Consider the following 22529-nt stretch of genomic DNA (forward strand, 5'->3'; position numbering starts at 1 on the left):
ACGAATCAGCTGATCGTCAGAGTAGACCGAGTGGTTTCGAGTAAAACTGATAGACACCTCGAACAGATTTTTGTCTCCATCATCAGCCAACAACGCCGCCTTGAAGCTGATTATTAGCAGAACTCACAAAAACGCACGATATGAGGTTTATTGCCCTAAAAACTGTTTCATCAATGTACCCGGAAGAATTCAATCCATCCTCAGCGACAATCTAACAGGCAAACTAAACCGTGCCTGAGAAAAAAGTTGATAGAAAGAAAGAATTCTTAAAAACTGGCTAACATTCCACATAGTCACATGTCACTTCCCACCTTAGTCTTACAGGAAGGGGAACACCCAGATTTTCAGGTACTACGAGAACAAAAGGTCGATTTCGCATTGAGAACTGTCATCTGTATAAATTGATTACTTGATAAATCGGACCCAACTCGGCGCGGTTTATCACTTTTCTCTCTAGAAAACCCTTTTTCCGACCAAAAGTATCCTATAAAATATTTAATTTTTATCAATGCTCACTTCGTCTTGTTGCACGAAAAAGTTGACCATATCAATGACTAAGTGGAGCGGCGGCATATATATATATATATATATATATATATATATATAATTCGCTCATCCTCAAGAACTTGTTATTTCAGACAAACAAAATCTGCGCCCTAGTCCCCAGACTGTTGTTTACAGACAGATTGATGGTGTCGCTATCGGAAGTTCACTGGGACAAATTGTGTCGAAACTTTACTGGGAATGATTGAGTGGCGAGTTGCTGATAATATCCCGCAGAATCCCCATTATCTAGAACAGGTATGTAGATGGCATCGTGTTTAGTGCGCACAACACACATTTTAAAACCATTGTTAATCGTACAATGTCTAATCACCCGAAACCTCATCACTCTCATGAGCAAAAACTGAGGACAGTTCATATTTCCTGAATTTTCTGCTCACCAGACACATCCCGACGGAGTAATATGTGGCAATGCATATTGTAGTCCTCTTAAACGGGTTCGTCCTCCATTCCCCTGGTTTCGCATTGATTACTAACGAGCGCAAACAGAAAAGGACTGCGGTCATTCTGGCATGTGGTGTATGTGCTTCTGACGTAATAGAACCTGGACAGCAGCGTGTCAAGAATGTCTTCACATTATCAGAGAATATCTGGACAAGTTTATCAAAGTGCGTGTCCATGATAGACGTTTGATCACTTCAGCAAACAAGAGGCTTTACCACTTGTTGTGGATGACAGTTTTTCCAATGCCTTCTTAATGCCATAAACGTGAGTGTGGATAGCCGCTAGCCTGATGCCGTGAGTGTGGATAGCCGCTTGATAGCCTGATGCGCTTGGGCCAACCAATCAACGTACGAATCAGCTGATCTATTGAACACTTACGCGTACAGGCATGTCGTGTGCAGCCGTAAACGGACTGCTTATAAAGCTCACGTGGGAAGTTCTGGGCGGGTCAAAAAGTGGTACTAAAAATAGGACTCATCTGTCTCCTATTACCTCCTCTTTGAAGTTGAATAGTATAAGTTTTATGTATAGGGTTAACTTGAAACTGTCACTTGCATCCTCCTGCGTGTCGTCCTTCGCGACTGTTGATACGGAGGTGCTACTGGTAGCTGATTCGCAACCTGCGTGTCTGTTGTCCTTCCTCTGTTCATATCCAGATGTTCTGTCAAAATTTTCAGAGGCGACGCATTCAATCTCTGGGTGGGCTGTGAACTCAACTGATTTGCATGACGAACCCATGTTTCGGAACGCACGTGAACATCATAGATGACATTTCCGATTCGTCGAGTGATTTTGCCATGCCGCCAGTAAACATGATCACCATGAGAGTTCTTTACAAACACGCTCTGTCTGATGTCAAAATGTCGCCATTGTGCACCATGCTTGAGATTATAGTAGGACACCATTTTGTGATTTGTTGATGCCACGTCCTTCAGAAGCTTCAGAAGATCAAAGGTGCTTCGGGGAGTACCGTAAAGTAGTGTCTCTGCAGGCGCCTTGCTCTCCGGCGTGGGCGAATACGGAGTCAGGCGATACATTGAAAGGAAGTGTTGTAGGGTGTTTTCTGTGGTTCCTTCCCCTTCCGCCTTAAGCAAAGCTCTTTTGAACGCTTTCACGGTTTACAAAATTTTCTTTCAACAGTTGTACGAGTTCATCAAAGGAAACGTCTTTTGAAGATTTTGGGAGTATAAAATTAATAAATTTGTCGTGCTCCGGTGTCCCGAGCAACTAGAGTAACAGCCATGATATCCAACCATCGTCCAAATCCGCAAATTCTGCCCTAAAGATGTTTTCTTATATTCGAGGATGAGCTCCGATTCTGCATCGTAGTGGAACTGAACTATATCGTTCACAACAGCGTTAACAGAGGATTTCTTCGTTTTAGCTGCGGTTGGACTTCGAATGCTCAATTTGGGAAGGAATGCTTTGAATAGCCTCAACTGAAACATTTCAAAATTTTGCTTTCTGCTGTTGTAAAATCAAAGTAAGTTCTTTATCTGAAAGTGGCATTGCGGAGTTCGACTTCCAAGTGTTTCCGTCGCCAATTTGTTGTGGATCACAATTTTGTTCTTAAATCAAACCACGTTGCAAACGGCCTCCGTCGGAATTTGTCAGTATACTGCCATTTGAGCTTGTCGAAACCGTAGGTCATTCACTGTTCGCACCCTTTCAGGCGTCTCCTCTGCAAATACTGGATTATTACTTGTGAGTTGCTGGGATATCGTTGTTGAGGGTTTAGCGGGAATAACTAAGGATCAGTGGGTGATAATACCCCACAGAATCCCCATTATCTAGGCCAAGTGTGTAGATGGCATCGTGTTTTGTGCGGACAACACACATTTTAAAACCATTGTTAGCAGTACAAAATCTGGTGCCCAAAGCCTCATCACTCTCATGAGCAGAAACTGAGGACAGTTCATACTTTATGAAGCTTCTGCTCACCAGACATACCCAGACGGTGAAATTTGTCGAACGAGTTCGTCCATCATTTCCATGGTTTCGCATTGATTACTAACGAGAGCGAACAGAAAAGAACTGGGTCATTCTGGCATGTGGTATATGTGCTTCTAATGAAATAGAAGCTGAACAGCAGCCTATCAGGAATGTCTTCACACTACCGTGGGAAGTTCTGGGCGGGTCAAAAAGTGGTACTAAAAATAGGACTCATCTGTCTCCTATTACCTCCTCTTTGAAGTTGAATAGTATAAGTTTTATGTATAGGGTTAACTTGAAACTGTCACTTGCATCCTCCTGCGTGTCGTCCTTCGCGACTGTTGATACGGAGGTGCTACTGGTAGCTGATTCGCAACCTGCGTGTCTGTTGTCCTTCCTCTGTTCATATCCAGATGTTCTGTCAAAATTTTCAGAGGCGACGCATTCAATCTCTGGGTGGGCTGTGAACTCAACTGATTTGCATGACGAACCCATGTTTCGGAACGCACGTGAACATCATAGATGACATTTCCGATTCGTCGAGTGATTTTGCCATGCCGCCAGTAAACATGATCACCATGAGAGTTCTTTACAAACACGCTCTGTCTGATGTCAAAATGTCGCCATTGTGCACCATGCTTGAGATTATAGTAGGACACCATTTTGTGATTTGTTGATGCCACGTCCTTCAGAAGCTTCAGAAGATCAAAGGTGCTTCGGGGAGTACCGTAAAGTAGTGTCTCTGCAGGCGCCTTGCTCTCCGGCGTGGGCGAATACGGAGTCAGGCGATACATTGAAAGGAAGTGTTGTAGGGTGTTTTCTGTGGTTCCTTCCCCTTCCGCCTTAAGCAAAGCTCTTTTGAACGCTTTCACGGTTTACAAAATTTTCTTTCAACAGTTGTACGAGTTCATCAAAGGAAACGTCTTTTGAAGATTTTGGGAGTATAAAATTAATAAATTTGTCGTGCTCCGGTGTCCCGAGCAACTAGAGTAACAGCCATGATATCCAACCATCGTCCAAATCCGCAAATTCTGCCCTAAAGATGTTTTCTTATATTCGAGGATGAGCTCCGATTCTGCATCGTAGTGGAACTGAACTATATCGTTCACAACAGCGTTAACAGAGGATTTCTTCGTTTTAGCTGCGGTTGGACTTCGAATGCTCAATTTGGGAAGGAATGCTTTGAATAGCCTCAACTGAAACATTTCAAAATTTTGCTTTCTGCTGTTGTAAAATCAAAGTAAGTTCTTTATCTGAAAGTGGCATTGCGGAGTTCGACTTCCAAGTGTTTCCGTCGCCAATTTGTTGTGGATCACAATTTTGTTCTTAAATCAAACCACGTTGCAAACGGCCTCCGTCGGAATTTGTCAGTATACTGCCATTTGAGCTTGTCGAAACCGTAGGTCATTCACTGTTCGCACCCTTTCAGGCGTCTCCTCTGCAAATACTGGATTATTACTTGTGAGTTGCTGGGATATCGTTGTTGAGGGTTTAGCGGGAATAACTAAGGATCAGTGGGTGATAATACCCCACAGAATCCCCATTATCTAGGCCAAGTGTGTAGATGGCATCGTGTTTTGTGCGGACAACACACATTTTAAAACCATTGTTAGCAGTACAAAATCTGGTGCCCAAAGCCTCATCACTCTCATGAGCAGAAACTGAGGACAGTTCATACTTTATGAAGCTTCTGCTCACCAGACATACCCAGACGGTGAAATTTGTCGAACGAGTTCGTCCATCATTTCCATGGTTTCGCATTGATTACTAACGAGAGCGAACAGAAAAGAACTGGGTCATTCTGGCATGTGGTATATGTGCTTCTAATGAAATAGAAGCTGAACAGCAGCCTATCAGGAATGTCTTCACACTACCAGAGAATATCTGGACAGGGTTATTAAGGTGTATATCTACTTTGAACCTGATAGATCTCCGATCACTTCAACAGACAAGAAGAGCTGCATCACTCAAAGCAGACTACATTTTGGACGACTTCAGTCGAATCCTAATGGCAGTACGGTTACGCTTAATGCATATGACTGGTCGTATTACTTTTGAAAGCCGTCCCCCACATGAATGCGATCAACTTGTTTCTTTTGTTGCTTTGTATGATTCCATTTGCACTTGCGGTTCCCGTCGGATAGGATCGATAGCACTCTTTTGAACGGAGTTTAGTAAAACACCGCTAATAACACAGTACACGGAATGGCGCAAGGTTCCAATACACAAAATACTTTAGTCTGGAACCAAGAACGTTGGGATAGATAAAATCTCTGGCGTAAATCTCTCATCGTTAAGCTCAGTTGGTTGCACACATTTCACTTCGACAACGAATCTCTCAGCTACAAGTCACTGGGTACGCATTAAATTTAAGGGGAATCTCTTATTCCACTTTGCTTCTGATATATTTGAGCCCGCTCCAATATTCAACCATGGATACCAGATACCGATTCGGTTCATTAAAGTTGGACTGTTTTTCTCTCTTTCTTCCGCTTCTGAAGCACCAAACGTTGAAGCTGAAAAGCGTTTTGAGTGAAACTCTTGAACTTGCAATCATGATAATGTTGCCTGCGGTATTCACATCCTAGGGATGCCACAGTAAACCTGATGGGCGATAGTGATCGCGTTTGACGTGATGATCAGTCAAACTGTCTTACAATGAGGTGGTCAACCAGTGCATTATGATGTAACCACCTGAATAGTGTTCACAATGAGCACGAGCACGTTATCCTCTCACTTCCATTGAAACCACGACACATGGGGTAATTCATACGATGCATGAATAGTTGAATGCATCGCTGAGTAATCCAGGTGGACAATTAACCTAACTCTTTCCAGTACGCATTGCGGCAAGAACTTTTGGAGCGACTGCATCAACCAACCAAGCCGATTCTGATCGTAACATGATGTGGCGATAGATTGACAGTGTCAGGTCAGAAGCGTCAAGTTATTTGCCGTCCAGTAGGCGATTGCAACCTATCTTGAGATGCATCGAAATTTGCCTACTATTGCTGTCCTTTTCATGGTTGTCTCGGCTGGAAGTATGCCCTTCCGAAAAATTTGTACGCCAGCGTTTTACGAGTGTTGATTTTGGTCGCTAGTTTGTCCGCCTAGCCCAAGCTACAACCACTGTTCTCAGTAGCAGTTCTTTGACCTTCACGTAAGTTCCGAGAATCGGTAAACTTGCTAGCCAAAATGCTATGCAATCAAGAACAGCAAGTTTGTTACGATAATTCTTCCGGCCAGTCGGTAAATGAGTTTGTATAGAGCCACCATATAGCAATGAGACTTAACCTCGGCTGTGAAGTGCACTCTCGGTTCATATGGTTCCCATTATCCGCACAATGCTCTCAGCTGGGAAACATTGAAAGGGGAGTAAAACTTTTTATGCTAAAATGTTGCATCTTGTTGCGTTTATGCTCAAACCAAAAACCGTCATAGCCTACGTTCATATTTCTGCAGCTCACTAAACTTCATTGTCAACTGAAGCAACCATGCCTCTGGCTAAAAAGTCTTGTGGGATAATCTCCCAGCATCGCTGAAACCCTGCCTAAACGGAACGGGCTTAAAAGTTTGGACTGGTACTCTCAACTCAATCGCCCGATTGCTTCAGTCCATCAGGGACACGTCATAACTTTCGAAAATTCCATTCCATTGTGCGAATACTGAGCGCCGGGTTTTACCGTTGAACTATCGGCACCATGTCGACATTTTTGGATTGAGATCAGATCTCAAAACGATTTTGTTGCCAAAGCAATGTCTGGTCCACATTTTTAGGGCTAAATTTGTAGAAACTATTGAACGGGTTATGTGTAGAGATTCGACGGCGCAGTTAGATTTTTTTTAGCTACTAAACATTTCTTTCACAGGACACCACTAAATCAGATGATGCAGTGTGTACCTGAGAATCATTCTGGTCATTTATACGTAGCATGCTACTAGCGAATGACCCTCAGTAAGAGACTGTCTTGAATTTGACTTGGGCATATTCTCGAAATTTCGGACGAGGGATAGTGAACACCAGCAGGCTGAAAAATCTCTCTCAAAGAGATTAGTCGTTGCTAGTAGATGCCATATTGCTAAAATTTCGTACTTTGCAGGTGTACGACGAAGTGTGGAGTCCAACCTGCCTGAATTCTTCCCGGTCGCTTTCATTGGGTTATCACGTTCAAACTTGTTTCTACGACGGACCGTCAGTTTAGCCAAAATTCGACTTTCATATTTTGTGAAATCAACTTACGTGCGAGGTTCCCCTCCGAGATTCGTTTCAATTCGATCATTCAGACACATCTGCTTGCACCCCGAAGTCTAAACCATCCTCCAGAATTGTGAAGGTGTCTAGTAAAATATTTGCAACGTGATAGGACCAGCTGATGAGCAATCATCTCACTATTTACGGAACAGTAGTCGTGTTCCTGGAGAAAACCGCCAGCATTCTCGATTCGACCAGTGGAAGAGGCATCAGATCCACAAATTAGACTGTCTCTTCTCTAAAAATCAAACATTTTGATTGAAAACAAAAATTCAGTTTGCAGAGCAGCTGCGGGGTCATCAAGCAACAGATTCAAGGAATGCTTGTGAGCAAATGGAATCAGACATCTTCGAGTGTCTGGTTGAAGTATCCTCAGTACTACCAATATTTGATACTGAAGTTTGACTGTTATACTAATATGAGGAAGGAGCACACGAGTCAAGAAATTGAAGCAAAACCTGGAGACTTGGCGAAAATACCGTGTACTCTTAAGTAAAAGAATCAAGGACCTTGAAATGGCGGCTGAATATACCATTGTAGTCATGAGAACGAAGAAGGTAGCGAACAAAGCTTGTTTTCTGTGATGCAACCTAATTAGATGCCTGACCGAGAGAGCAATGAAGATATGCTCACCCGATTGCTTAGAAGAGGAACTAAAGTTCTTGGGACGCACATTGCTGCAGAACGGATATCCTGAAAGGTTCGTACTGAAGACTATGGAAGCCGTTAAACCCAAACCTACGGAATTTTCTGTTAGAAAGAAGCCCGTATACATGAGGCTTCCATTCAAAGGTGACTCGGTTGCTGAACTAATCACCAGAAGGCTTAGAAGCTCCGTTTATACGACATACTTGGCCGCTAATCTATGTTTGAGCTTCAACTCCAGCCGCACTACCAAATTCTACTTGAAGGACAAATTGCCACGCTCTACCACCAGCTTTTGTGTGTACTCATTCGTATGCTCGTGCCGAGCATCATACGTTGGTCGTACGACAAGGCATTTGTCGGACAGAATACGAGAACACAATCCCGTATCTCTGAGTGGTAGTGGAAAGAAACCAGGCTCAAGCGCGATTGCAGCACACTTGGCCGAAACCTGTCATATCATAGACAAGGAGCAAGCCTTCACCATCATATACCGGGTACCTCTGAACGGACCACGACTGGTACGATCCAAACTACTATCGATCGCAGAGGCGATAGGAATCCGACTGCTGGATCCACAACTTTGCATCCAAAAGAAACTTGTGCGACCTCTGAACTTGAACTGGCCTACGAAACATCTGGTCCCACAAGTCTGTCTGACATTGACGTCATGACCCATTGACCTACCCCTCACCCAAACCCCCTTCCTCTGACTTCAATTTCTCTAAAGTGTAGCCCCGATCTTAACCTTTTCCACGTGATTTCTGCTACCATATAAATTTGTGATGTATTAGCCAAGATGAACAACCACAGAAAACAAGCTTTGTTCGCTACCTTCTTCGTTCTCATGACCTTGAAATGGCAGCTGATCACAATATCAAATAAGATGTCATCCAAATGAAAAATGACACCGTATTGGTCACTGGGATTAAGTCTTGTTGGGTCTCTAATGCAATGTAGAAGAGTCTTGTAACTTCCACCTAGGAAAGTGCAGAGCATTCATTTTCACAGCACGTACCTTCATTTCCCGTTATCGAACCATGGTCTTTTCCCCATGAGCCACTCGTTTACAAGAGTTCAGAAGAGAAAACTGTGTTCTGTTTGGTAGAGTGCAGTCGTAGCTGATCGACTTCCAGGATGGGGACCACTGTACCTGGTCGGAGACGTTGCAAGACATGGCTACCAACGGATATCAGTGGCGATCTTGTTGTCAGTTTCCATCCAGATTGCCTGAGTGAGTGTCTGAAGATGTAGTCACCAGGAAACGATTGCAGTAAACTAGCACCAAGCCCTTTCCCCATCCACGCCTATTCTATTCTTCACAATAATCCTTTCAAATAAATCATGACTGTACGGCAGTGAGGCATCGGTGTTGAACACTGACATCATGCTGTCGATGACAGTATTGATGATGACTGGTGGACTCGTGTTTCGCTTGCTGCCTGAGTTATTCTGAATCATCACCAAGTGCTTTCTTTTCTAGCACTTGGGTGCCAGCAAGTTGTAAACATTGCCGAGACATCGACCTCAAACGTCTGAACCCAGTTAAAATCCTCAGATCGGAACGCGGAATGAGACAACCATAGGTTTGGATTTCTACAGTCGCATTGTGTACACGGTCCTTGGGCGTCGGTACAATTCATTTTCGAATGCACAAATGATGTAGGCTTGCAAATATTCATGTCTTAATAATGCATGGAATATTGGGGGGCGAATAAGCGCAAACAGATGAATTGGTCTAAAGAAGGTCACGTCCGTACCGTACTAGAAACACTGTCATTTCTGACGCACTTCTTCCGGGATATTTAAAAATGAAACGGGATACACAGCCATTGCTTGGTTGGTAGTCACAACTGCGGACAAGTGTCAAGAGATGATGCGGATGGCGTATTCACCTAAATAGCAGCTTATCGGAAAGAACGAGTGAAGTTTCATTTAGCTAGATTTCCCAGAGCTACGGAAGAAAACTAACTTCAAGCACCACATCTGTAAGTTTGCTAGTGATCTTATATACAAGGGTGTTAGATGGAAGCCCCGCTTACATTGTAGCGGCATCCGCGGTTCAAAAATCTGATCTAAAGACCATTTACGAACTACTACCTTGGTGATTACGGGAAACTAAACTGATTCCTCAGTCCATTTGGGTTTCCGGTTAATTTGCAAGTGAGTGTTTTTCACAACTTGCGTACAATAGGGTATTCGATTAGAACATAATGCTGATAGAAAATTGAAAATTAGATCCACTGAATAAGCTCCACAGAGTAGGAAACTTTTAGGGTTTTCAGCAACCTTATTAGTAGTAAGTTAGTCTGTCGCCTGTGGGTTGACACGACTGAGGGCTGGATGAAGTCATTAATGACCAAAGCCTCTGCATTGGTGAAGTTCTCTTATTTTCCACCATTTAAGTACTCCATTAAAGCAATCTTCCAATGCTTACGTGAAAAGGAATCACCAATCTGTCAGTAGCCTGTCAAATTTGTCAAACCTAGCCCAACTCCAAACAAGACTGCCAACTGGTCTCCGCAGTCAGACAGCTATGGTTGTAGTTTTTCGAGTGGCTGAAAGGACGTACAATACAATGGATAAAAGGTACATCTAAGTTGAATGTCAAAACAGTCCCCAGCTAATAATATTAGCGCTATTTTTTTCTATATGCCACTGCGGCTGAAGACCACAACAGTTGGTTTGTTTCGAAAGTGTGGCGAATGACATACAGAATGTGGTCAAAAAGGCTGCATTCTCGTCCTCACACCAAATACAACTAATATTGCGTTTGTTTGGGTCAAGGAAACTGATTGTTTGGTAAGTTTTATTTGAAATGCATGAACTGTGGAACGGAAGTGCCGAGTTGTCGCGATTTTGGAAGCCTGAAATACTGCCACTTGGAGAAAACGCCTAACCAAGTGGAATGCGGAAAACTACATTTGTATCTGACTTCTTTTTGATCAAATATTGAAACGTCACGGTTACACTTAAGTGACGCGTGCCACGTTCCACATTGGTCGTTTGTTGACAGTAATTTCTTTGCTCCCCATCAAGTAGTGCCTTGAGCGCTTGATGAAACGCAAACAGCAATGTGTTTGTTGCCACGGTGACGGAAAACAATCTCCTCTATTGTTCCATTTTGTCTTGAATACCTCGTCAACAACAGAATAGTCTTTTGTCAGGGGATGTCATAGTAGCGGAATTGACTGCAGACTGTGGGCCAATAATTTTGTTTACCGAAAACCTCAAAAACACCTGTACATGTTGACTTCGTTTTCACTGTTTTCTACCTCGAACCGCACAAGCGGACTTTGTTTCACCGTACATAAACTGCACACCTGGTAAGGCAGGATGAGCATCACGTGCAAACGCTGCGGGGAGGAAGGTTTGCCGCTCCCACTAACATGATTTATATGGGAATATGTCTGTCTCGTACTTCCATGAAGGATTTCCTCTACATATTGGTAGTGCTCACATAGGAATGCATAAATACAAAGAACTTTACGAGACGTTGTTGGGAAGTTTACAACGGAACAAGCTCTCCTCATGTTGGCTGTATATACCCGTGGTAGTCATGAGAACGAAGGTAGCGAACGAAGCTTGTTTTCTGTGAGTGTTTCTATTGGTATTAAGATGGCACCACAAATCACGTGAAAAAGTTTAAAGTCATGGCTACATGCACTTTAATGAAATAGAAATCAAAGGAAGGGGAGTTGGATGAGGGATAGGTCAATGGGTCACGGAATTAGGTAAGGGACGTCAATGTCAGACAGACTTGTCTGACCGGATGTTTCGTAGGCCAGTTCAAGTTCAGAAGTCGCACAAGTTCCTTTTGGACGCAAAGTTGTGGATCCAGCAGTCGGATTCTAACCGCCTCTGTGATCGATACTAGTCTATATCGTACTAGTCGTGATTGGTCCATTCTTATGTTATCCTGCCAAAAAACTTCAATTAAAAATGTGGACTTATAGCTGGTTCCACAGAGTGAGGTCAGAATAAAAAAGTTCAGACCTTGAGTTTACTCTGTGAACGAGGTCAGCCTATCCTTCAGGACTAAAGACACTTGGACTGGTTAAAAACCATCTCACTAATCGCCAAATGGATTCGAATCCACAACCTTGCGGGCAGAGATTTTACCAACCTCCTACTCATGAGAATATAATCACTAGTGCACGCCAGGCTCATGCAGTCAGGAAGGATAACCCGTAGTTTACAGTAGTTTATTATCGTCGCACAGCAGTTTTGGCTAAGGCGGCCAGGATTCAAAGGGGTCTAGAATGAATATTAACTAGTGCATGCACTGGGTGATACTCTGCTTCAACCTGTGTTGGTGACAGGCGAGTGCTTTAAAAACGGAATGTGGACAACACAAAACGGTTTAAAAAACGCCATTCACAGATTTCATCAAGATGCAGTTATATCATTGGAGTGTACTTTCAACCTGGCTAATCGTGCGCTACCAGCCCCTTGCAGATGACCAGGTATGTCATCAGTATGTTCCAGGTGGAATTACTGCGACTTAGTTGGGTTTTACGGTGATCCCAGAGTTTGTCGCATTGACTATTCGGTCTAATGATGCCGGAAAGCCAGTCATTGCTGTGAAACAGGAGTCGGAATCGTTGATGTGTTTCGGAGTGCGCAAATCCTATAATACACAGTGGACGCCTGTGTAAAGCCCGAAAGCAGGTAGATCGCCAGCTGGCAAGCGCCATTATTAACTATGTAAAAGTGCTGTATTTCGCTGACGTTCTCACGCGGCTGCAAACGCGGTCAGCAAACGCATTGCGGAAACATTCGTTTGAACTGGTCGAGTGACAGTGATAACTGCATTCAGGCTTTGAAACCTTGAGAAATATCCCGCATTCCTCCATTTCGTAGCAGGTCAGACATTTAGTGACAGACGAGTGGCACCACGGATGCAAATGTAGCCGTCCCGAAGGAACATTGGAGCGGCACCAGCCACAGCTGAAGATCAAATAGAGGAAAATGTCGGTAGCTCAGGTCGTGTAGATGGTCGTTGGCTTGATCGCTGAGCTGGGCTATTTGATTGCAAACGTTTCATCACCAATCGAGGTGACATCATCATTGCGTTGTTGGAGGCGTAGTGGTGCGTAGCGGTGGGTTAGTGGTTGTGCGTTGAGTAGCGTTACGTGTGTGTTAGTATACATGCTGGTAGCCGGGGATGACCTTTGACCGCGATTGGTTGTTCGGTCGGGCGGCCCCATTGGTTGTTCTGTTATCCCGTGTCCTCATTCGCCGATGCCCACGTGACCTTTGAGCTTGGCACCCCTCGCCGTCGTAGTCTGGTCGATGTTGGAGTTACCTTTGTCCTTCCGAGTTCCGGCTTGTGACCTGTATTCAGTTGACCCCGAGAAGTTCCTTGTTTCTTCGTTTGTGAATCCAATATTCGGTCCTCCTTGAGTGATCAAATGACTATAAAAGCGGAGAAGCCCCCAAGACTGTGACGACCACCAACGGTGAGTCGGTCTCTTTGGCACAACGCTGCCATGTCGATATTGAGTCTCAAATGACAATACCGCTGGTCATCAGTTTGGTATAGGTACCTTCAGGAACTCTTGGTGGAACCTCGAAGCACTGGCGGTGTGGACAAATCAACCAACGTATTCGCATGGACGATGTATTGCGTATATGAAATTATTCGGTAATCCAACAGGGAAATTCGATGTGTGTTTGTGTGGAAAATTCCTCAGTAGGCTAACGTCTCTCAGCGTGCACAGAAGGACATACTGAACTCCACCGTCTATGGCAATTTACCTATCTGCAGCGGGAAAATCAGGACTGCAGACAAATTCCAGCTCTTGATCTCTCAGACAACACATTCGCCTTCCGCACCATGTTCACTGAGGACGCCAAAGAAACATACTGAGTCATAACAGACAACTGCGAAAGACAGTTCAGATGACTGTGGAGAAAGCAATGTTGGTGTGTCAAAGTGCCTTTGGGTGATCAGAGTACAGGAGGACATTCCGAAAGGACACACCGCTGGGATTACAGTGATCAGGTACAGCACGTATTGTATTCTTCAAATACTTCTCACTGAAAATGCGTTTGTTGGAGAGCGGGCCAAAGAGGTGTGTCAGAAAGGAGCCCAAGTTATTCTCCTAATCACCCTGGAGATTATCCGTTTAATCTGAACAACTCTATATGGTGAATGGAAGGAAACACAATTTATATTTGGGAGCAAAACAGGGCTTCTCAGTAGTGTTTTGATGCGGTTTGTCAAAGTAAAAACCGTTTGTTCAACTGCATGAGTCGGACATCACTTAGCTGACAAGGCCTCACTAGCCAACAGTCTGCACTCGGCTATGGAGATGTTTTCCTCTTAAATAACTGTACTCTGTACACGTTTTTGTGTGTCTGCTTCTGGGTGAGTTAGAATGGATACTCGGATCACTATCGAAGATACTAACCATATTACACTGAGTATGGTGTAAGCATAGAGTGATATTCGGCTCCTTAGTGTACGTGATGTGTGAATAGCTTATGTGCTCACCCGTTTTTCCTAATTCCATCTCATTCAGCTTGGGGCATCCAGGTTTTAAAAACAGCATTTCAGGGAGCTGCTCACCATCGACTTGACGGGCAAGTAGTTAGAAAGTCGTGTGTGGTAAGGAAATACGCAGGGCTGTTAAAGCCATTTCAGTAATCCACCCGATAAGTGGAAATTTATTCCCATTTTATTGTACTTTCAAATCAGGTATTCCTGGCACCATTATGCCTGACAAAATGCGGGACTATGGTTGACGGTTTTTCTGTCTGGAGTGCCTTCCCCCAAGAAATTATGAACGAAATTTTTGATAACGCTAGGAAATCTACCTCAATCTATGTGTGATATCACTAGCGCTGGAACGAACACGTCGTGGCTGTATGCCGAAATCGGTGATTGAACAGAAGTGGCCCCACAACTATCTTACTGTTATGGTCCACATCCCGGATTTTTTAACACAAGTGACCATACCTTTTGCGCACATAATCCATCCTTAAAAAGAACACTTTGTTGTGACCAAACGACCGCTATTTTTAACAGCTGACACTGTTTAAATACGTAGAGCGTGCAGACCTGAATGAACTAATAAGGTTGTCGAAACCATCCAACAACCTTTCTTGGAGCTCCTCAGATAGACGCTGCTCCTGAGGTTCCGTGAACTTTACACTCTACATGAACAGTAGATTTTGCACAATCGGTGAACTACATCTACTTGATCTCGAGTAGTTTTCAGCAATGTTATGAGTAGTATGTTCCCTTGTAAAAAACATGCCACAATATCCCAAATAGCGTACGAACTAAAATGAGTCCACCTGTACGTAGAACATTCAGTTGGAGAATACCATGGGTGAGAGATTTAGCAGAGATTCATCTGAGTTTCCGGGTAACATCAACTTAGTTTGCAAATGAGTATACTTCACCAATAGCAATCTTGCGTTTCACATGCCTCTTGAGCACTGTGCCTAGTTAGGCCAAAGAGTGGTATTTGTTGCTTTTGTTTTTCTCTTAAAATATTGCATTCGAACTGAAAACCCAGTAGCAGCTATAGCCTGGTTGTTCAGCCACATCAACAAGTTCTCTCATACTTCCTTGAACGTATTTCAAGGCTTGTAGTGACGAGATGTCATCTGCCATTTGACTAAGTCTTTCAGGTTCGGATTTCAAAGTGACATGTGAATGCGATGATGCATTGAACAGCCCTAACTAAGTTACTCGGTACAGTTCGCTCTTACCGCGTCTAGGGTCAACCGTGCTTTCTCGGTAACCGATTCCACTTGATGAAGAGCTGTTCTTGTGCAACCAAGCATGGATGAGCAAAGCAGATGGATGTCTTTCTGTGGCTGCCATGCGTAAAAACCCCGATTAGAAGAAAGCCGGCTGCTTAACTTTTTTGATAAAAGAAGGCAAGTGTGGCGCAGGCTTTGGTAGACAAACTGGTCTATTGGATTTCCAATGTTGCGAGTACCTGGCCACGTTTTAGAGAATGTGGGTAGACCAAACTCTCAAGAGGGAATTTCCGAATTAAAAGAAAACTCTCATTTTTATTTCCTTCTCACTTACGTTTCCAATGGAAACCATGCTCAGCCCACAGTGCACAGTTCGACTAGTGCTCACGAAAGATGATGGATAAAATCTGTTCTGCTCATTTCACAGTCTCAGCTTAAAAAACGTTCCGCCTTTCGGTTTGAATGTCAAAACGATTTATGAATCTACCTGAGTACAGTACTTGAGAACTGCACCATCCGCAAGATATGTCGGTTTCAGTAAGTAGGTTCTCCGTGATCGATGAGTATCCAGCCTCCAGCGAATCAGGCTTTGTTGCAGAATTCAGGCAATTCATTTACATATTTTGACAAGTGACGTGGCAACTCGCCATGTATTTCTAACTCATGCTGATCGCTGGAATAGCTCTTCCACCATTATCTATTACTCCTATCTACCTAATGGTCACCCGCCACGGAATCAATGACGGAAGCCGTAAACAATATTGTCCGGTACGAAGACGGGAGTGAAGTGGAACTAGTTCGATAAACCTGAAAATCAGTGAACTAGAAAGTCGGAAACGGCAAGTGTTGTCCACAAATTTCTCTAAACCGAAATCGCCAATTTCAGCTACAAGAATCTTCCTCACATGCAATCGTACAAGTTTCATAGTTGACTGCAGTAGCAGCAAAAGTTTGTTTCGTACACAAGAGGTCGTCTGAAGCATGGACGGTTCACAAAAACCGGAGTGAAGATGTTGGAGACACTGAATGTTGGAATGAGGTGCTTGTTGTCAGTGCCACCAAACACTAAGTATGGGTCACAGTAGGTATAGTCTGGTACCTTCTCGTGGACAAATGTCGTCCACCCCAATTGTGCTCAGATAGTAACGGCCACGAGATAACCAAGGTAACTCAGTATTCGGGCACACACATGGTAAATAGTTATTGGCTTGACAATCATGTGACAAGGGCATGGTATCTCGCGCAGTCTGCGCGAAGTCCCACATGGGACAATCAGAAGGCTTACCACACGCTACATATAGGTCTGACTGTAAGTAGGTCCGAACGGTGGAGATAGCTATATGCACACCAGAATGGACACCAGCTGTTCACACTAACACTCCGGAAAACATTTACTGATAATTATTACATAACAATGAATTTTGAAATGGCTCAGTGGTTAATAAGCCAACTTACTAAATGGAAGGCCCGTGGTTCGAACCCTACATCTGCATCTCTACATCTGAGCCGCAAACAGGGCGAAACCAGTGGTAAGTTCTCAGTAACTTTTTACCCATCTTCCAGTGTTACATGTTCGCACATTGGTATACCTACTATCCAGCCTGCGGCGAGTAATTCATTGAATTTCACCCATCAAACTCCAGATCCCTCTGTTTGGTAGTCCCGCCATAACCAGTCCAAATTTCACTTCCACAATCAATCAAGTAACAGATTAGGTGTTGCCATCAGTGAGCATCACTCTGGTTTGCACAGTGCGAAATAACTTCTGTTTTCTTTCATGTGATATATAAGCAAGCGCCCCAGCTTTTTTAGAGCAGTGTCCCTCAGGTACACCGGAATGTTGCGATATCGTAAACTTCTAGCACTCGAAATGGGGACAATACGCCAAATAGTAGCCCAGCAGCAGCCCAACGCAACCCGACGGCGAACGCAAGTGCCTTACCAACAAATGAGCAAACTTGTCTGGACAACTGAGACTCTCTTTGCACGTGACAGACAAAGGCGTCAAGACTTGCCTTTCGTTGTCGTATCACACGGATAGGTCCGTCTTGGTGATTCCTTCAGCTACAATCGGCTGAAGCGTTAATGCCAACCATAACGTTTGATTCGAAAGCAGCATGGTGTTCCTGGAGCGCAGGGGTGGCTTACAGATGCATTCGCTTAACAGAGACGGTTATGTGCATAGGATTCTTGCGCGAATGTTTCTACAGATTTTTGGCCGCTGCTAGACCGGGAACCTATCAGGAAGGTCAGCTTCCTGAAAGCAACCACTGGATGCCCGGAATCTACGGGGACTCTCAGCTCCGCTAGATGTTGACCAGACAGACAACGCTCCACCAATATGTGGTGCGTCACAGCCTTGTATCAAACCCAGACAGCGCGAGTCAGCGTTGATCAAGGTCAGACAACGCCCCCGCGATATGCAGCACGTCGCAGCCAGACCGTGTGCGTCAGCACTGGACCAAGCTCAGACAGTGTCCTTCCAATAAAAAGTTTGAGGCCGTTGTACTTTCCGTACTCGCACGTCCTCACGCTCTCGCACTCGCTTGTTCGGAATGTAGCGGTTGTGTTCCCTTCTGTGAGTGACAAATGGAGAAAGACCAGTTCGAGATTGTTCAACAACAGGTGAAGGTAGGATCCGTAGTCCTAGAAAAAGGCAAAACTGCTCGGAGTTTGAGGCAGCTGTTCCACTTGTTTCATCAATTTTTTTTTACATTTTAGTAGAATTTCAGGATTTCTCTGTTATCCTTGGACTCGTTGGGCTTTAAATGTTTCCATATCACAATGAGACGCAATTTATTTCCTTCGTTGCACTGCTACCTCGGGGAAGATAGATTCCAGCTAGATTCCATTACAATTCCTGGTTTTTCTTCGACTTGTCTGGAACCTCACTAGTCTGGACACAAGTTTTCATCAAGATTGTTAAACCCACTGTTAATATCTTTGAAACAGCATGGTATTTTAAATCAGTTGACTAGTCTGTCGAGGCAACAGATGTTTTTCTTTTTTAAATTCTAGTTTTTTTTTACTTTTATAGAAGTGACCACGGACCACATCACATTCAAAATAAATAAAGATGGCGTACCTTGGACAAATGGTGGTCACATTGAAGGTTTTAATGAACCGCATCAAAAGTAAGGCCGAAAAAGTTAAAGTCAGAATTAAGATAAAATGATGTTACTGGAGTGACTCACGCAAGAAACATCGAAGGTTCAATCGTAGAGTTTACATAGTGACATTTCTGGATGCTGTTTATGCGAGCAAAAAAGCCTAATCAGCCGTCCTAGAAAGAGGCTTACCCACACAGTTCACGCGTTAGAACATTCAATGGCTTTGATCACCTGATAAGCACTTGGAGACTGTCTGAAACGACTAAATGGCTCCCTTATTCGGCAACATAATGCTACTAATAAGGTTGCTGAATACCATTCGACAGCCCAATACCGGTCTCGACATTCTCGGAGCTCACCGATTAGACGTAGTCTTCGAGATTCCATCAACCAAATGTTCCACTTGAATACCAAATTATTTGTACCTGGAGGAATACATTCAGGGAATCCCTCATTTCTGCTATTTTTGAACTTTATTTAACAGCAAGGAACTTTCTGGTGTAGGAGTATCAAGTTCCCATATAATTTAACTCATCAACTCAAACCGTTTACAACAGGCATAGTTGCAATATCCATAGCTGGTGATAGTTCTGTTGTTGCAGTCATATCTATCGTTTATTTTTGAAGAGCATGATCACAAACATAAAGTGTAAATTCAAGCGATGAATGTGGAAGGGCTACAGGAAAATTAGAGGAGAACATTAGATAAAAAGAGAGAAGCGTCTCACTTGAAGTCATGCCACTAACAGTTCCAATCAGACAAGATGAATCTCAAAGTGTGTAAGAATTTTGGTATGGAAACACGCGTGTGAAGACCGACAACAGAGCAAAGAACAAACAATGCTGAATGCTTTTAAGGAGTGGTAAGCGCTAGCACACTCAAGACTCGCGAATCAGGCACAAAGTGTCCGTCTGGGTGTGAGATTCGATGGCCAGAATGTACACTCAACGTCATGTAGTAAGCATAAAAGGGTCGTAAGTACGCAGAGAGCTCACAATGACAAGCAAACACAAGTCACTGACTGTGACCCTAGGAAGTCCCAGGCCAATAACACCTTCGTTGGATTGAGGAAAGCAGATCCCTCTGTAAGAGATGATCATCGGTTGTTGGACCAAAAAGTCATCATTCCACCCGATCGCACGTAGGGCTGAGATAATGGCGCGGGAATATTCACCAGAACCATTTTTTTCGCTTCTTCTCATTTCACATAGTCACTCCACGCCCATCCGAGACTATACTTACGACTATCACAGTTGCTGGGCGCTCCAGAACAGTGATTAAGTCAGGCTTGATGAAAGGCGTCGAAGTAGGTGGCCTCAGCTCCTCGAAGACGGTGTATCCCAGGCGACGGAGATGTTTTGTGAGTCCCCTTGCAACCCGATTATGATGAGCACATCTAGCATCATGCGTGATCTGGCAGGACTGCAAAATATGCACCAATCTCTCCGGTTGGCCACAGTTTCCACGACATAAGATCGTCTGGCCACCATGACCATGCCGAGCACTTCTAACTCTCGTCCTGAGCAGGTTGCATCGGAGCTGGATACCCCGGATAAATATCCGTGGAAACACTCGTTCTGGGAATACGAGCCATCGATTCGACAGAGGCGAAGTGACCAACTCTCGTAAACCGCGACCGTCAGCGCTGTTGTGCAGACTTTCACCCCAAGCAGCCACCAGCTCCTCCTTGGTGTTTACGCATGCTCCATGGACTCGGATCGGAAGGCTGAGATCCCGAACAATTTTGCCGAATGCGGAATCGTTGACCACATTGCGTAGTACTCGGCACTGAGTAGAGAGGAGCTTTTCCATACGCGTTTTCCGCTGCATCGGGATTGTTGCACTCAGACTTGGGATACCAAGTCCCCCATGTTGTTTACCGGCGTGGATGTAGCTGATTGGGGTGTCCTTCGGTAGACGTAGCCAGCCACGAATATATTGCCTGATGTAGTTGTCCAATCTTTTTAGTGTGTTCCTGTGGACTTGGCCGAGCACGAGCGAATATGTCAGCCTTGGTATCAGGTAGTTCCTCGTGATATCCATTCTTTGATGCGGCTTCAACGGGGCACGCGTCACTTCTTCGAGCAGTTTGAGCAGGTGCTGTCGGTGGTTGAAGACCCCTTTCCCCTTGGAGGTGAAGGGAATGCCCAAATATGTTACAGTGTCTGTCGGACCCAGAGGAGTGATTAGTTCCTCGGCAAAGCGAAATGGTTCGACTGAGACTGCTGTTGCCCGATGTTTCCTGTCCCCACAAATAACCATCACTTTAGTCTTTCGGGCGTTTATTTTCATGCCAGCTCTTCCCAACTCGACCGCAGCAGCTTCAAGCTTCTCTTTAAGGCGTGCCTGACTTTCTGCACACACGACCCAGTCGTCAGCGAAAGCAAAACCATCTACTAAGGTGTCATGGAACTGGTATCCCAGTTGCGGCATCGACAATCCAAGAACCTCATCCATTGCCATAATGAATAATAATGGGGAGAGTGGATCTCCTTGCCTCACACCTCTGTGGCAGTGAACCTCGGAACTGGGGAAAACTGCTACAGCATTCTCATAGGACTGTGCGATGTATCGAACTAGAGGTGACGGAGCTCCAAACGCCCCGGCAGATCTGACGATTGTGTCATTCGAAACTGAACCAAACGCTTTCGAGATATCAAGAAAAACCGAGCTGCGGTTAGAAGATGACGAAGCACGGAGCATCCTGGGCTTGAGCTTCTTCAAGCCTGGAGATGAAATGCCCATTAAAAGAATTGTATGGCCTGTAATTGGCTCGATCAAGCTCCAGTCGGATGGTACTACTGTGCGACTTGGCCAGCTATGTGTTTGTTTTCGAGCTGAGAGCACCTGTTTTCAATACTGCTCGGCGTCTAGAGGTAGGCCGCATTTACCTTTGTATGGATCCTTTACCCATCGAGGGTACTACTACGCGACTTGGTCGACTATCCACGTGTTTTCGAGCTGAGAGCACCTGTTTTCAATACTGCTCGGCGTCTAGAGGTAGGCCGCATTTACCTTTGTATGGATCCTTTCATGACCCATCGAGCACAGCAGACGCTGGTGATATAGGTTCTGGATGGCGGCGTAGTGGGCTCGGCGGATCCGCTGTCGGTTGACCGGCATCCGGTAGGCTAACTGATGACGGCGTCGAGATACAGTTTTCCAGGTGTGTGGAAATGTCCTGAAGGCGTGGAGGTCCAGAAGCGGAAGGACTTGTTCCACTGTCATGATGCCAGACTGCAACCCTCGGGCAAATGCCAGAAGGTCAACACTAGCAACCGAACTGTCAACATTGAATTCCAAGAGTGAGATGGCGCAATCCACAGTTTGTTTAAACCAGCCATCGGTTTCTGACGAGTAGGCTGCCTATTGACCGATAGTTTGGTCAGGTCCGCCAGATGGTGATTCGTCCTGTGCTGCCAGTTAAGCACCCGTAACCCGGTTTTGATGCTGGCAGCCGATCGACCAGGAAAGTACTGCCCCAATCTCGCGAATAGCGCGGCTTGCGTGTCACAAGACGGGTAGAAATTGCCAGCAAAAGCGATTGTGAATCTTGTTTGAACCAGCGGGCATCGGAACACTTCCCTCGGCCAAGCTTATTTGCATTATGCTGGGTGGGATTGCGTGCCGGCGATGTTGACTTAGGCCAAACATCGTCGGAAAAAGGCGGGAGCAATCAGTGCAGGCCAACTGGGCGACCATGTTCGTACCAACACTTTCATTGTCGTGAACTCGATGATGGGCTTCCAAGCCAGCTTTCGATTTGCAGCACTAGCCACATTCCTCACACGTGAGCCCCACCAGTCTTTCCTGTATACTGGTTGGAACTGGTGCGGAGACACCAGCTGATTCGTAGTGCACA

The 22529-nt window shown here is 44.7% G+C and overlaps 2 protein-coding genes across 2 annotated transcripts in view; one reads left to right on the forward strand and one right to left on the reverse strand.

Annotated features, from left to right (window-relative positions):
* T265_11275 (hypothetical protein) overlaps positions 1-2045 on the reverse strand; it is a gene marked incomplete at both ends in the record, with an annotated part of 139357 nt that extends 137312 nt beyond the window's left edge. Inside the window, one exon of the mRNA XM_009177887.1 lies at positions 1761-2045. Coding sequence (XP_009176151.1) covers positions 1761-2045 — 285 coding nt within the window. The remainder of the gene's footprint in view (positions 1-1760) is intronic.
* Positions 2046-8974: 6929 nt separating this feature from the next.
* T265_11276 (hypothetical protein) lies at positions 8975-18694 on the forward strand (the record flags this gene model as incomplete). Its single annotated transcript, XM_009177890.1, has 2 exons — positions 8975-9071; positions 18594-18694. 2 exons carry the CDS (start codon positions 8975-8977, stop codon positions 18692-18694), a joined length of 198 nt encoding a protein of 65 aa, XP_009176154.1.
* Positions 18695-22529: the final 3835 nt, after the last annotated feature.

Source organism: Opisthorchis viverrini (genome assembly GCF_000715545.1).
Source record: "Opisthorchis viverrini unplaced genomic scaffold opera_v5_466, whole genome shotgun sequence".
Taxonomy (NCBI): domain Eukaryota; kingdom Metazoa; phylum Platyhelminthes; class Trematoda; order Opisthorchiida; family Opisthorchiidae; genus Opisthorchis; species Opisthorchis viverrini.